Genomic DNA, 15,747 nt, shown 5'->3' on the forward strand with positions numbered 1-15,747 from the left:
ACATGACACTAAGAGATTTCTCAAAAGAAATTTTGAGATGAAGGATCTTGGTAATGCTTCTTTTGTATTAGGAATTGAAATACTGTGAGATCGTTCTCAAGGTATTTTGAGATTGTCACAAAAGAACTACATTGAAAAGATCTTGAGTAGATTTTTCATGAAAGACTGTGCGCCAGGAGATACCCCGATCGCTAAAGGTGATAAATTTCATTTAAGTCAATGCCCCAAAACCATACTCGAGACTAAGGAGATGCAGAAGGTTCCCTATGCATCGGCTATTGGAAGTCTAATGTATGCTCAAGTATGTACGCGTCCAGATATTGCATTCATAGTTGAACTGTTAGCCAGATATTTGAGTAACCCGGGGATGGATCATTGGAAAGCAGCCAAACAGGTTATGAGGTATTTACAGAGAACAAAAGATTATATGCTCACTTATCAGAGATCAGAAGTTTTGGAGATAATTAGGTATTCTGATTCTGATTATGCTAGATATCAAGACACTTCGCGATCCACTTCAGGCTATATCTTCATGTTGGCTGGAGGAGCTGTATCCTGGAAAAGTGTTAAACAAACACTTATGGCTTCTTTAACCACGGCTGTGAAGTTTATAGCATGTTATGAGGCATCCAATCATGGAATATGATTGCGAAATTTTGTCACTCGGCTGCGGATAGTGGTTGGCATAGAAAGACCACTAAAATTATTTTGTGACAATAAGTCGGCTATGATGTATTCCAACAACAACAGAAGTAATACGAAGTCAAAGCATGTAGACGTGAAGTTTCTGGTTGTTAAAGAAAGAGTTCAGAATGGTCAAATTTCAATAGAACACATAGGAACAAAATCTATGATAGCAGATCCATTGACTAAAGGTTTACCACCTAAAGTTTTTCATGAGCATGTTGCTCACATGGGTATTAGTCACTTTTCTGATTCCATGGTTTAATGGGAGTTTGTTATTGAGGATGTTCTTTGACCTTATTTTGTTTATTTTCTATATAGAATAAAGTTGATGGTTTATGTTTTATTATATGAACTTGTTTATCATGCATGCAGTTTAGCATAAAGTTTTCTTTTTTTAGAATGATCTCATTAAGGAATTTGGACCAATTGGAAACAGGCATGATCCAGATCACTTTGCATGTAGTTTCCATGCTATCCATCCACACTTGATCTATGTCATTGAATGTATTGGAATTAGTGATCAAGGAAGATTTAGTTACAAGGTGACGAAAGTCGCCTTGATTCCATGCTAATACATGAGATGGACCAGATTGAACTAAAGGGGAATTCTATTATTGAAATAACCTATTTATGCGCGCTTAAGATTTATGTGATTTAATTATATTAGGTACATAGACATAGCCCAAGTGGGAGATTGTTAGACATATTTAAATAATAATATGTTTAATTAAAGTATGGGCTATGTATGTGGATTAATAATTTATCACATTGGGTTATTTGATTAGATTGGACCTATTATGTGATCTAATTAATTAAGGCCCTAGATTCCTAATTGAGTAGGAACTTAATGGGTAGAAGCCTATTCCTAGTTCAATTAAGGTTTAATGGGAACCCTAATTAAACTATATAAAGAGACCTTAGAACTATGGTCCCCTATATACCAAAACAATAAGCACTCAGTCTTTCCCATCTAAAGAGAGATTCCACTAAGGCATTCGGAGTTTTGGTTGAGGAAGACCATAGTCATCCATCATCATCTTGAAGCTATCATCAATTTTGCAATAGAATCCGGTATGTTATTCCTGACAATTTGACATGAATGATCCTAGGGTTTATCTATTCAATATAGATATAAAGAATTTATGCTCACAAGATTGATCGGTCATCTTGTTGGATCTCTAAAGTTACATTTATAAATCCCATGAGGAAAAGAAAGCAATTCCTATCTCAATATAAAAAAAATAAATTCACTTTGAATTCCTGACAATTTGACATGAATGTCCAGCTTTAACACATACATAGCCCATTTGGTACTTATTGAAGGAGTTAAGTCCAACTTTAGAGCTATCATCAATATAGATATAAAGAAAGAAAACAAAACCACCAGTGTCCAAAATTATCAATCACAATTCAGTTTTTTTTTTAAGGTTAAAAAAAACTGATTGAATTTAGTGAATTTATTTTTTAATAGTTTGATAATATTGAATTTGTCAACTATTTAGATTAATTGCTTATTGAACTTCTTGCCCGCGTTTCTATATTTTATTGATTAATAACTTGGTGAAATTCTTGAAAAGGGTTCTTAGTTCTTGATTGATAAGTTTGTGAATTAAAATCTACAATTTGATTGTTTTTGTGATATTCACATGTTTATTTTACTTTATGTGTATGCAATTATTAAGTGAATTTTGTAAAAGACTATTTGGTGTTCTTCCTCCTTTATTTTTTGTACAATAATATTATTATATTATTGTATCTTATATTTTAGATTGAATTGGTCAAAAATAATATGTTACCAAAGTAGCCTCTATTATCTAGATCGTTTTAATTATGAAATATAAGATGTGCATATTCATGAATTTATGCGGATAATTATTGGTCCAAAGGAAGATAATTATTTGGCCAAATTGTGGGTATGCATGTAGTAATGAGTATGTGGCAATTATAAGGATTACTCATGTGAAAAGTAGTCGGTCCAAAGAAAGGCTTTTTTTTTTTTTTACAGAGTTAATTATCAGTACTTTGATTACTACATTGAGAGTACCATTTACAATTGATATTTTTTGCCTAAAGGTTGGACATCAATGTTGTGCTAGGTATCTTGTTAAAGGGGCCCACCACATATGTGAAATTATTTTGTTATGTTTTAGTTGTGAGCAGATGTTTTGTTGTTTATTATTTCAGTTGGTCTTACTCAAATATCTGGAAATCTAAGTTCAATCCCTAAGTTGAATGGATCGAACTTCAAGATTTGGAAAGAAAGCCTAGAGTTACTTCTTGGGTGTATGGATTTGGACCTTGCATTAAGGATCGATAAACCTACTTCTACTGAGGAACAGCCAAATACGGCTAATATAGAGAAATGGGAATGGTCAAATTACATATGTCTGATGATCATTAGGCACTCCATTCCGGAGTCTTTTCAGGGTTCTATCACGGAAAGTGAAAATGGCAATAAGTTCCTTGCTCAAATTGAGAAATATTTTGCTAAAAATGAGAAAGGGGAAGCAAGTAGTCTTTTGACTTCTTTAACTTCTATGAGGTATAAGGGCAATGGAAACATAAGGGAGTACATTATGGAAATGTCCAATCTTGCAGGTAAATTAAAGGCACTTGATATCGAGATAAATGAAAATTTACTAGTGCATCTGGTACTTATCTCTCTTCCTGCAAAATTCACTCAATTTAAGATAAGCTATAATACTCAGAAGGATAAATGGAGTATTAATGAGCTTATCTCACAATGTGTACAAGAAGAAGATAGGATTAAGAGAGAAAGGACAAAAAGTGCTCATTTGGCAATATGAGGACAAAAGAAGCTCATTTGGCAATAGGCTCTCGTGATTTGTGGATGCTGCAGAAGGGACATCTCAGCAGAATAAAAACAAGAAACAAGCTACTGAAAATCCTTGTTTTTTCTGTAAAAAGAAGAAGGGTAAACTTCTTACTTTGGTTTGTTATGAAGTTAATTTAGCTTCTGTACCTACAGATACTTGGTGGGTAGATTCTGGTGCTACTACTCACATAAGTATATCAATGCAGGGTTGCTTGTGGAGCCGGCCGCCAAGTGATGCTAAAAGATTCATCTATGTGGGCGATGGCAAAGCAGTTCCAGTTGAAGCTATTGGAAATTTTAGATTACTTTTAAAAATTGGTTGTTATTTGGATCTGAATGAGACTTTTGTTGTACCGTCATTTAGACGAAATTTAGTTTCTATTTCTAGTTTGGACAAATTTGGTTTTTCTTATTCTTTTGGAAATAATAAAGTTAGTCTTTTTCAAGATTCTAAGCTTATTGGTACCGGTTTTTTAATTGATAATCTATATGTGTTTGATTCTTTTGCTTCATTTAATAAGATCCTGTTATCTAATTCATGTGGTACAAAGCGTAAATTAAACGAGAATTATGCTATGTTATGGCACAAGTGTTTAGGTCGCATCTCTAACAGAGAATTCAGAGACTTGTGTCAGATGAAATTCTTGATTCCCTTGATTTAAGTAACTTCAACATTTGTGTGGAATGTATTAAGGGAAAACAGATAAACATAAGAAAATTAGGTGCCAACAGATGCTCAGACGTCTTAGAACTAATACATACAGACATTTATGGTCCATTCCCTATGGCCTCTTGGAATGGACAACAATATTTTATTACATTCATAGACGACTATTCAAGCGGCCTCTTGGAATGGACAACAATATTTTATTACGTTCATAGACGACTATTCAAGATATGGGTACCTATATTTAATTCATGAGAAGTCTCATTCCTTGGACGTTTTCAAGTCTTTCAAAGCTGAAGTTGAACTTCAACTTGGAAAGAAAATTAAGGCTGTCAAATCTGATCGTGGTGGTGAATATTATGGTAGATATGATGGATCAGGTGAACAACGTCCAGGGCTCTTTGCCAAATACCTAGAGGAATGTGGAATCGTCCCGCAATACACTATGTCGGGCAAACCCAACATGAATGGTGTAGCGGAAAGGCGAAATAGAACACTTAAGGATATGGTAAGAAGTATGATTAGTCATTCTTCTCTACCAGAATCCCTTTGGGGTGAGGCACTAAAGACTGCAACATATATCCTTAGGGTACCTAGTAAAGCAATAGCCAAAACCCCTTATGAGTTGTGGACAGGAAAGAAGCCTAGTATTAGGCATCTTCACATATGGGGTTGTCCAGCTGAGGCTAGGCCTTATAGGCCTAATGAAAGAAAATTGGACTCAAGAACTATTAGCTGTTATTTTGTTGGGTATTCTGAGCATTCTCGAGGTTTCAAGTTTTATGATCCCACTTCTAGATCATTGTTTGAGACAGGAAATGCTAGATTCCTTGAGGATGTTAAGTTTGGAGGAGAGGGGGAAGGGAGGGGAAGATAACATAAGGAAAGTTGTCTTTGAAGAGGATTGGTTTCTTTTCCTCATGTGATTATAAATGATGTTTAGGCTCCAATTCCTGACTTCATTATTGAACCAATTATAGAACAAGACAATATTGAAGTCCCCATTGTTGAACCTGAAGTTCAAACTCAACAACCTCAAGAAGTGCCACTAAGAAGATCTACTAGAGAGAAAAGAAATGCAATTCCAGATGATTATATTTTTCTTCAACAACATTAGGATGATGTGGGTGTAATGGAAGATGATCCAATCAACTTCCAACAAGCTTTACAAAGTTCTAACTCTCAAAAGTGGATAAGTGCTATGGAAGAGGAAATAAAATCCATGAAAGACAATGACGTTTGGGAACTTGTCGAACTGCCATCAAGAGTGAAACCCATAGGTTGTAAATGGATATTTAAAACCAAAAGGGATTCACATGGCAATATCGAAAGATATAAGGCTCGTCTTGTTGCAAAGGATTTACTCAAAAGAAGGCAATTGATTACAAAGAAATTCTTCTCCGGTTTCATCGAAACACTCTTTTAAGGTAATCAATAGGCACTAGTAGCAACACTTGTTAAAGCTACACCAGATGGATGTAAAATCTGTGTTTCTCAATGGGAACATTGATGAGACGATTTATATGGTGCAACCATAAAACTTTGTGTCTGGTAATTCAAAGTCTATAGTGTGCAAATTAAAGAAATCCATCTACGGTCTCAAGCAAGCCTCTCGTCAATGGTATCACAAATTCCATGAAGTGATAACCTCATTTGGTTTTGAGGTGAACATTGTGGAAGATTGTGTATATCACAAGTTCAGTGGGAGTAAATCAATCATTCTGGTGTTATATGTCGATGACATACTCATAGATAGTAATGATGTAGGTTTATTGCATGATACTAAGACATTTCTCAAAAGAAATTTTGAGATGAAGGATCTTGGTGATGCTTCTTTTGTATTAGGAATTGAAATACTGCGAGATCGTTCTCAAGGTATTTTGAGATTGTCACAAAAGAACTACATTGAAAAGATCTTGAGTAGATTTGGCATGAAAGATTGTGAAACAAAGAAAACAAAAATTGGACAAATGAAAGAAAGAAGCAAAAATCGAATAAATGAAAGGATAAAATAAAAAAAGGGAAGAAGCAAAAACTGAGAAAAAAAAGAAAATGAAAAAATGAAAAAATGGAGGGAAGAAACAAAAATCGAAGAAGAGAAAAAAAATAAAAAGACTAAAAAAAAGTGTACAACAAGATAAGACAAAGGAGGGCGAAATTGAAAAATTTTTTTTAAAAAAAATCAAAGATTGACTAGTCAACTCATCCATATTTGCAAATAATTTAAAGATGTAATATATTTTTATATTTTTTCTCTTATTCTACTATGTATTACAAATATCCTATTATTATTATTATTATTATTATTTTGGAATTTAACTTATAATAAAGTGTTAGGGAATATGAAAATCGTGAAATAAGTTGTAAGAAACAAGCACAATTTAAAAAATTAAAAAAAAAAAGTTACTAAACGGGGTGCAAATACTAGATTCTTTAGCGTGTTTAATAAATTTTTGAAATTTAAATTTTCTATTTATTTGGTCATTGACCTATTAGATATTTTTAATAATTCACAAACCTATTAAACACAAAAATAAAATTTACGTTTTCACTAGTCATAAAATTTATTTATTTTTAATCTAGTACATCATTTAATTTTTAATTTTTTCAACATAACAGTTATTGGACGCAAAACTAAAAGTTCAAGGACTTAATAAACTATTTTCAAGTTAACAACCTATTAGACACTTTTATAAGTTTAAAGACTAATTTTATAATTTAACTTAGATCAATTACTTTTTTATAATATCAAAAATTATTCACAAATAAATGATATATTTTGCCCCTAAATCTTTTTTTTTTTTAGAGTATTTATTTATTTTTAAGTCCAACCATATGTCAAGGTGAAAGATTTGAATCTATGTCTGTCAAATGTTACATGTTCTATGTGGATTATCAGTTGACACCGAGGATGTCATTCTTTGAGGTAATAATTGCATGAAAGTATAATAATATTATTTGCAATTTACACTAAATAATATCACACTAGATAATAAAACTTCATAATCTTCTTTCTTTTCAATTTGGAGTGGTGGAATCTACGGTCTGAACTATTTAACCAAATTTGAGTTAATTGCTTGAGAGAGAGAAAAAAAGTCTATATTCTTCAGGTTTATGGAGGAATTGGTCATTCAGAAGCGTCTTCAAGCTCCTGCAATCTCCTTGAGCGGCTTCCACATGAACTTCCTCCTACCAAAACAAAGTCAATCTTCCCATATTGAGATTCCCACGTTAAAAAATTCAATATATTCTCTATAAGATACACGAATTACTATCTCATTATCAATTAGTTTAAAGTGAAATCGTAAATGATTAAGAGATCAAGAGTTCAATCCATGATAACCACCTATTAAAAATTAATTTTCAATAAATTTTCTTGACACCCAAATGTTGTAAGATCAAGCGGGTTGTTCCATGAGATTAGTCGAGGTGTACGTAAACCGGCCAAGACACTCACAGATATTTAAAAAAAAATTATATGTTAATCTAATATAATTTTCGAACCCATGAAATCTAAGAACTTAAATGAAAAATCAACTTAAAATAATATGGTGAGGATTCCTAATTGGATGAGACGAACTTATAATCTTTATAAAATGCACAGACTCTCGTGATAACTTATACTTTGGATTCAAATGAATTTCAATGAGAATTTTAACTTCAAACTATGTTAATTGCTGTTAATCTATATTCTCTTCGCCGTTCCGGTTGAAATCTTCTTCACGTTTATCTCACACATCATTCCTCGAATTAAAACAAAAAAGAAGGCAAAATTTCAAAACATATAATGAACTTCTCCATTTCTTTTTCTAAAATACACTTGTTCTGTTTTGAAATATTCGTCAAAAATTGAAATCTTAAAGTTGGTGACTGAAAGTCTCTCAATTTCCGTTCAAAATTGATTTTTAAATCAAAGTTTTGAAACATTTAGAATTGGTCAAAATAATATTCATTGTTAAACGTATTTTTGAAGTCTCATTTCTGCGAAAAAAAAGAAAGAAAAAATCACAGATAAAAAAAAGTTAAACTATTTATAGAAATAGCAAAAGAAAATAGACAATCATAAAATATTTTATCACATAGTATCATTGATAGATTCTATCATACAACACTCATAGACTCTATCGATCTCTAGACCTATTTGAAGATTGGATTTTAATATTTTGCCTAGATAGTTTTAATTATTTTTCTATTTTCAAAAATCTCAAAATAAATTATATAAAAAAAGTAATTTTCTAATTTAAACTAACTTTATAATAAAAGAGATAGTTGTAAAATTTTTCCATATTTTATAAATATTTTGGATATTTTTTTATATTTAAAAACAACCCATTATAAAAACTATCTATTCCGATTTGGACCGTGAAAGCGGCGAAGAAACTTACCAATTCCCACACTCGGCGATGACTCGGACATTGGGCCGGAGAGTCGGCAGCAAAGCAAGGAACTGCAACTCCGCCTTGGACAGAACCTGAACAATGTTTCCAATTCGGTAATCCATTCTTCTCTAAGTGGCTGATTCTGAGTCGTTAATGGCAGTTCAAAGAATCTCACCTTGGCCTCGATTATCCACACGACGAGTCCCTTCGCGTTCGGAGGCAGAGCCGCGAGCCTGTAATCAACTTCCGGCGGGAAATACCACCGTGCGATCGGCTGTTTCCCCAAATGAGCCTGCAATTCGAAGCCAAAGTAAGAACAATCGAAGAAACCCTAGAAAAAAATAACGAAGGTGAATTAGCCGTAAGGATTCGATTCAACGGACAGGGCAAACAGGGTGAATCTTGGTGAGAGTGGTTTCAGGATCTCCAAGGCCGCGAGCGGATAGATCGAGGAAGTAGTAGCCCTGGTAACGGAGGCGATTTAGGTATCGGCCTTCATAGCCGCCTTCGTGCGGCGAGTAAATAGCTAGGGCTTTGTGTTCCTCGACGTCCGATAGCCATTGCCCTAGGTCGAATTTAAGCAAATCTCCGCCGATGAAGTCGCCAATTCCGATTCCCTCGCATCTCACCGTCGCGGCTCTGCCATTGCGGGCAGCGAAACTCGACCTTCGCACGCTCATCGGCACCGTGAACGGCAAGGTGCGTGGATGTTGCAGCCTTGGCTGAAGACGGAGCGGTGGCGCTAGAGCTGCTCCGTTCAACATGGAGGCTACAGGGGCCATTCGTGGGGGTTTCTGAAAGAGAATTCGAATGTGGATGGAAGAATGAGGATAGGAGAAAGAAAGAAAGCCATGGCTGAGGAATTTGATGGAAGTTGAGACGAGGTGGAAGTTATGCAGATGCCATTGTTGAAGTTTGTGTGGATGAAAATGGAGATAAAACTCATCTATTTGGGTTCGCTCTTCTTTCTTTTAACGTAGAGCTTGAGAGCTGACAGTGATAGCAAGATGGGGAAAATTTTAGGGGGTGTTTGTTTTGGGTTAGGCATTATGCCCAACCAGAAGTCACACGAGCTTGAATATAAATCCAAATCCATTGTCCATTGTTACTTTTTTTTTTTTTTCCTTCTAATTTAATTTAGGAAGTTTGTTGACCAACCTTTGGACACCACCTTCCGTGGCTGCCATCGGCCAATTCTGACCGTCACTTCCAATGAACCTCCGGTCTCCATATCCGACAAACTTGTCAATGAACTTCCGGCCACCGACTTTAGTCAAACTTCAGCCACCACCGACCAACTTTGAATGAAAACACTTTTACCCTCCATTTGGATTGAAGAAAGTTTCAAAAATTATTTTAAATCTTGTGATTTAAAATGTGAGAAATTATTATAAATTAATTATTTTGTTGGAACGAGAAAAATTTGAAATGAGTGTAATTAAAACTTTGTGTTTAGATGGTAATAAGAAAGGAAAAGAAAGTTAAAAATTTATTAATATAGACCTTTAAATATGATGTGTTAATTGAAGGGGAAAAAAAACTTTCCTACTAAAATGCTCAAATTTTGGAGGGGATTTCATAGAATTTGAAAGTAAATTATTTATGCCTCATTTGGTAACCATTTCGCTTTAGGTTTTTGTTTTCTAAAATTAAGCCTATATTATCCGCATTTTTTTATAATGATTTGCATCTTTCACTTGAATTTTTAGTCAAATTTCAAAATATAAACAACTCTACTTTTTTTTAGGCCCCGTTTGGTAACCATTTTGTTTTTTTGTTTTTGTTTTTGAAAATTAAGCCTATGGACACGCTCCAAATTTCTTCCTTTATTATCTACTTTTCAACAATTGTTTAAAAAACCAAGCCAATCTTTTAGAACTAAGGTCCCATTTGGTAATTATTTGATTATTTGTTTTTTGTTTTTTAAATTAAACCTATTCTATTCACATTTCTAAAGTGATTTGCATCTTTCTGACGTACAATGGTTGAATTCTTAGCTAAATTCCTACAACAAAGACAATTTTTTAAAAGGATTTTTTTAGTTCTCAAAATTTGGCTTAGTTTTTTAAGTCATTGGTCAGAAATTTGAGAGTGGAGGTAATTAGGTTTAATTTTCAAAAACAAAAACAAAAAATAAAATCGTTACCAAATGGGGCCTAAAAAAATAGATTTGTTTTTATTTTTGGAATTTGGCTAAAAATTCAACCATTGTACTTGTGAAATATGCAAATTATTGTAAAAAATGTGGATAACATAGGCTTAATTTTCAAAAACAAAAACATAAATCGAAATGGTTACCAATTGGGGCATAAATAATTTACTTTCAAATCCTATGAAATTCCTCCAAAATCTGAGCATTTTAGTAAGGGAAGTTTTTTTTTTTTTTTTTTTTTTTTTTTTTTTTTTAGAAACAAGATTTGAAACCACTTTAGATTTCAAAATCATTCTATTTCCTGGAATACTAAACAGTGGAATTCCTTTGAAATTCATTATGAACTGACATCCCTCAAAATCACGAGTTCCAAAACAGGTCATTAATATATAACAAACCAAACAAACTTGTATATAAAAATAAGGGTGAGTAGGGATGGTAAAAAAAGCGCGCCAAACAATCGAAACCAGCCGAACCAAGGGTTGGAGGCCATTTTTTTTTTAAAAAAACCAATTTTCTCAAAATATAGTTAAAAACCAAACAACCCCGACCAACATTTAGCCCGAATGGCCCGATTTCAATCGAATTATAAATATTATAACATTTATTAATATACTTTTATTATAAATAATATGATAAAATTAGAATAACTCAATTTTTTTTATTAAATTAATATTAGACCGAAGTAAACCCTTTTTGGTATGTTTGGCTCACCAACATGAGTTGAATTGAGTTGGTATATTGTTTGGTCCACTAACTTTAAATGTTGATGGAGTTAAGTCGGTATATTTTGCCAACTCACCCTAACTCTCCCTTCTTCCCATATTTTCAATGGCTCTACCCATCGACCACCATCACATCCTGAGAACTAACTTCGGGCTCTGACCACCTCCGATGACAACTCCGGCTCCGGGCTCCAACTACCAACTCCAAGCTTTGACGACCACCTCCGATGAAAATTTTGACAACAAAATTCGGACTCCAACAACCACCTTTGATGACAGCTCAGTTGACCAACTCCGAGTTCCAACAACCTTCACGTGACCAACTCCGACAACCAATTCTGACCTCTGACAACCACTTCTGATGATCACCTTTACGCTACCAACTCCGAGAACCACCTTCGTAGACTCCAAAAACCACCTCCGACTACAAACTCTAATGAAAATCACCTTCGATGATCACCTTTGAGCGAGCAACTCCAACAAACAACTCAAGGCATCGATAACCACCTTCGATAACAAACTCCAATAACCAACTCTAATACCACCTTCATGCGACTAACTTCGGGCTCTGACAGTCATCTCCGACTACAATCTCAAGTAAAAATCATCTTTGATGATCAACTTCGACAGTCACTTTCGCCTGATCAACTCCAGGATTCGAAAACCACCTCCGATGACAAACTTTGACAACCAACTCCAATATATCTTCATGTGACCATCTTTAGGATCCAATAATCAACTCCGACTACAAACTCCAACAAAAATCATTTTCAATAATAAACTTCAACAACCACTTCTGACTACCATAAGACTGATGACTGTTAAAGTATGTTATAAGATTGTTGATTATATAAAAAATATTATTTTGTCTACATTAAGTGCAATATTTATACGTAACGAATTCACATATCAAATGAGTGTTAAGAATATTTAGACGAAAAGTATGTAACATATAAAAAAAAATCATAAAATGAAAATTTGTTTCCTAGGACATTTTCTATAAAGAAATAGTGAAAAATAGAGATTTATTCTCTAATGATCCTCCAAATTGAGAGGAAATGAAAGTGAAACTGTTGAAGAAATGTGGTGACATTCCAGTGGCCGTTATGATGATGGGGGAGATTTAATTAAAAAAAATTAATGACATAGTAAAAATATAGAATAACATTAGGAAGAAGAAGAAAGAGAAGGAGATGATAATGAAATTTATGGAGAAAAATTAGCTAGAATCAAAAGTTTTGATTTCGCTTTAGTTTTTCATTTTATTTAACCATATTTCTACAAGAAATATAATGAGTTAATTGTTGTTCATTGTCCAAAAAAGAAAGAAAGAAAAGTTTTAAAAATTAAAAGAAAAATTACAATACATATTTTATTCAAACAAAGATGATATAATTATTGAATAAAAAAGTTTCAAAACAAAAATAGTAATCATAAAAACATATTATTTAAAGTTAAAAAATTATATCATATATACGGACATATGAACTCAACTATGCCCTCCAAACATAGGCATCCTATCTCAACTCAATGCCCAAAATAACCCATTTGACTTGTACCCTTTTAGGCCTTTTCCCTTTTTATTTTTCACTTTTTTCAACCTCCAAATTTCAACTTTTCATTTTCCTTTTTCGAAAATTTCCTTCCTCGGCACGTCTCCCAACTCATCACCCACTACCACGGGAAAATTAAAAGGATATTGTCCTCTTAGAAACTATTTAGGAAAATATTGTTGTTTTCAAATTATTTGTAAAACTATTGTTTTTCTTAAATAAGTCGAGGGTTCAAAATTCGATGTAGATAGGTCGAATTTTGAACCCTCGACCTTCCTTTCATTTGTACGTCGAACTTTGAATCCTCGACCTTGTCCTTCCTAACATTATTATTGAATCTGTTTAATTATCATTCCGGAGACCTTCAATCTCCCTCTCTTCCTCATGAGATAGAATTATTTTTCCTTTTTATTCTAAGATCAAATTTAAATATTAAAAAAATGGTAATAAAGAATAAAGGTAAGATTATCCACCATTTGAACCTACCATTCAAAACTTGTGGACTAAAATGGTTAATTTAAATTTTGGGGACTAATTATACCATTCCTAAAAACACATAGACTAAAAAGATATTTTTTCTAAAATAAATATATAATTACTTAGGTCCCGTTTGTAACTATTTAGGCCCCGTTTGATAATCATTTTATTTTTTAAAATTAAGCCTATAGATACTATTTCCACATCCAAATTTCTTTTTTTGTTATTTATTTTTCATCAATGATTTAAAAAACCAAACCAAGTTTTGAGAACTTTCAAAAAATTGTTTTTGTTTTTGGAATTTGGCTAAGAAATCAATCATTGTACTTAAGAAAATTGCAAATCATTGTAAGAAATGTGAATAAAATAGACTTACTTTTTATTTTTAGGTTTTTAAAAATTAAACACATTTTCTCTCCATTTCTTACTATAATTACATATTTCTCAATTACCATGGTTGAATTCTGAGCCAAATTGCAAAAACAAAAACAAGTTTTTAAAATCTATTTTTTTTTTTTTTTAGTTTTTTTACTTAGTTTTTTAGATTTGATAAAAAGTATATAACAAATAGAGAAATTTGGAGTTGAAAGTAGTATATATAGACTTAATTTTTAAAAATAAAAATAAAAAATCAAATGGCATAGTAACCTTAGAAATTAAAATTGATTGTTCACAGGAATGTGATTTAAATAATTTGCAACATAGTATCAATTATACTCTTTAAAATTGATTGTTGGTAGTAATATGAATTATGTATTTACTGCCAAGTCATATAATGTAGAGGTTGTGAAACGAAAAGTAACGCCATCAATTATACTATTTTAAATTTTAAATAATGTAGATCTATGAATTTCAAAAAGTTTTCAAAGAGGTTTCTAAATTTTAAATTTTGTTTTTATGGAAATCTTTTAAAATTGATGGATCTATTATAAATAAAATTGAATATTAATGTCTTTATTGCATCTTTGAAATATAATATAGCTTCACCAATTTTTAAAAAATGTTGAAAATGCTTATGACTTATCAGAAGCAAAATTGAAATTTTCATTTCGATTTGGTTATCATCTAGGTCTCATTTGATAATTATTTAATTTTTTTTTTAAATTAAGTCTATTTCATCGATTTGCATCTTTCTTAAATACAATGCTTTAATTTTTAACTAAATTTTATATATATAAAAAAAATAATTTTTTCAAAGTTATTTTTTTTAGTTTTCAAAATTTGGCTTGACTTTTTAAACTGTTGGTAAAAAATAGATAACAGATGAAAAAAATTTGAAGGTAAGTATTGTCATAGACCTAATTTTCAAAAACAAAAAATAAAATGGTTACCAAATCGGATCTTACTTTTTTGTTTTTATTTTTAAAAATTAAGCTTGTGAAAACTACTTCTACATCCAAATTTCTTCATTTGTTATCTAATTTTCACTAATGATTTAAAAAACCAAGCCAAAATTTAAGAACTAAAGATAGTAGCTTCCAAAAAGTTGTTTTTGTTTTTGAAATTTGGCTAAAAATCCAACTATTGTACTTAAGAAATATGGATGGAATAGATTTAATTTTTAAAAACATAAAAACAAAAAATCAAATACCTACTCAATAGGATCTTAGTAAAGTATTTGATATTTATAAAATTGAAAACCTAATCCACACAAAATTAAAAGTATAGTGATTTATTAAAAACTTCTTAAAATTAAGCAACCTACAAAAATAAAACAAAAGTAGAATAATTGGATGAATCAAGTCACGCTTGTCATGATGGTGATTAAAAAAGGGATTTATTAATTATTTTTAAAATATCAAAAGTGCTTTTTTTAATATAATAATTGAAGGGATAGGAGATCAATGAAAAAAAGAATGTAAACTAATTGAGTTAACGTCGCATTGGAAAATATAAACATAAAATCAACTATGAATGCCATTTTAAAATAATGTAGACACTTAGAACTGAAGATTAATTGTCTTTTTTTGGTATAATCTAAATATACATTAGTTTATTTGATTGGTATGTCTTGTCTCTCAAATATATAACAATGTTGTTGAAATTAAGCTGGCGATTTGTTTAGTGATAGTGCAAGAATATTCTAGTAGAATGGACATGTGAATCCATGTGTTTTTAAGATTTTCATGTTGAATTAATTATATTTTAATTCCGGAAATTCATAAGTTTCTAATTTTTAAAGGTATAAAATGTTTATATGGAATAAATTTTTAAATTAGGGTTAAAAAAAAACATTGCTTCACATGTTTTTTGGCCTAAAAAATATTTTTA

General features: G+C 31.7%; 1 protein-coding gene across 1 annotated transcript; it reads right to left on the reverse strand.

Moving 5' to 3' along the window:
- Positions 1 to 7,104: 7,104 nt before the first annotated feature.
- On the reverse strand, positions 7,105 to 9,673 carry LOC150030545 (NAD(P)H-quinone oxidoreductase subunit N, chloroplastic-like). The gene is made up of 4 exons (XM_090309612.1): positions 8,953 to 9,673; positions 8,745 to 8,861; positions 8,576 to 8,661; positions 7,105 to 7,379 (listed from the first exon to the last, which is right to left on the reverse strand). Exons 1-4 carry the CDS (start codon positions 9,349 to 9,351, stop codon positions 7,334 to 7,336), a joined length of 648 nt encoding a protein of 215 aa, XP_090165738.1. The 5' UTR covers positions 9,352 to 9,673; the 3' UTR covers positions 7,105 to 7,333.
- Positions 9,674 to 15,747: the final 6,074 nt, after the last annotated feature.

This window comes from Benincasa hispida, unplaced genomic scaffold (assembly GCF_027475165.1).
Source record: "Benincasa hispida cultivar pf3 unplaced genomic scaffold, pf3_genome.v1.1 HicScf1848, whole genome shotgun sequence".
Lineage (NCBI taxonomy): Eukaryota > Viridiplantae > Streptophyta > Magnoliopsida > Cucurbitales > Cucurbitaceae > Benincasa > Benincasa hispida.

Bases quoted from the DNA above. Each gene is read 5' to 3' on its own strand.
- LOC150030545 (XM_090309612.1), bottom strand. From the start codon at position 9,351: ATGGCCCCTGTAGCCTCCATGTTGAACGGAGCAGCTCTAGCGCCACCG. The intron at 8,862-8,952 runs GTCCGTTGAATC...TTCGAATTGCAG, and splicing joins AGATTCACCCTGTTTGCCCT to GCTCATTTGGGGAAACAGCC. The intron at 7,380-8,575 runs GTAAGTTTCTTC...TTGTTTTGGTAG, and splicing joins ATCGCCGAGTGTGGGAATTG to GAGGAAGTTCATGTGGAAGC.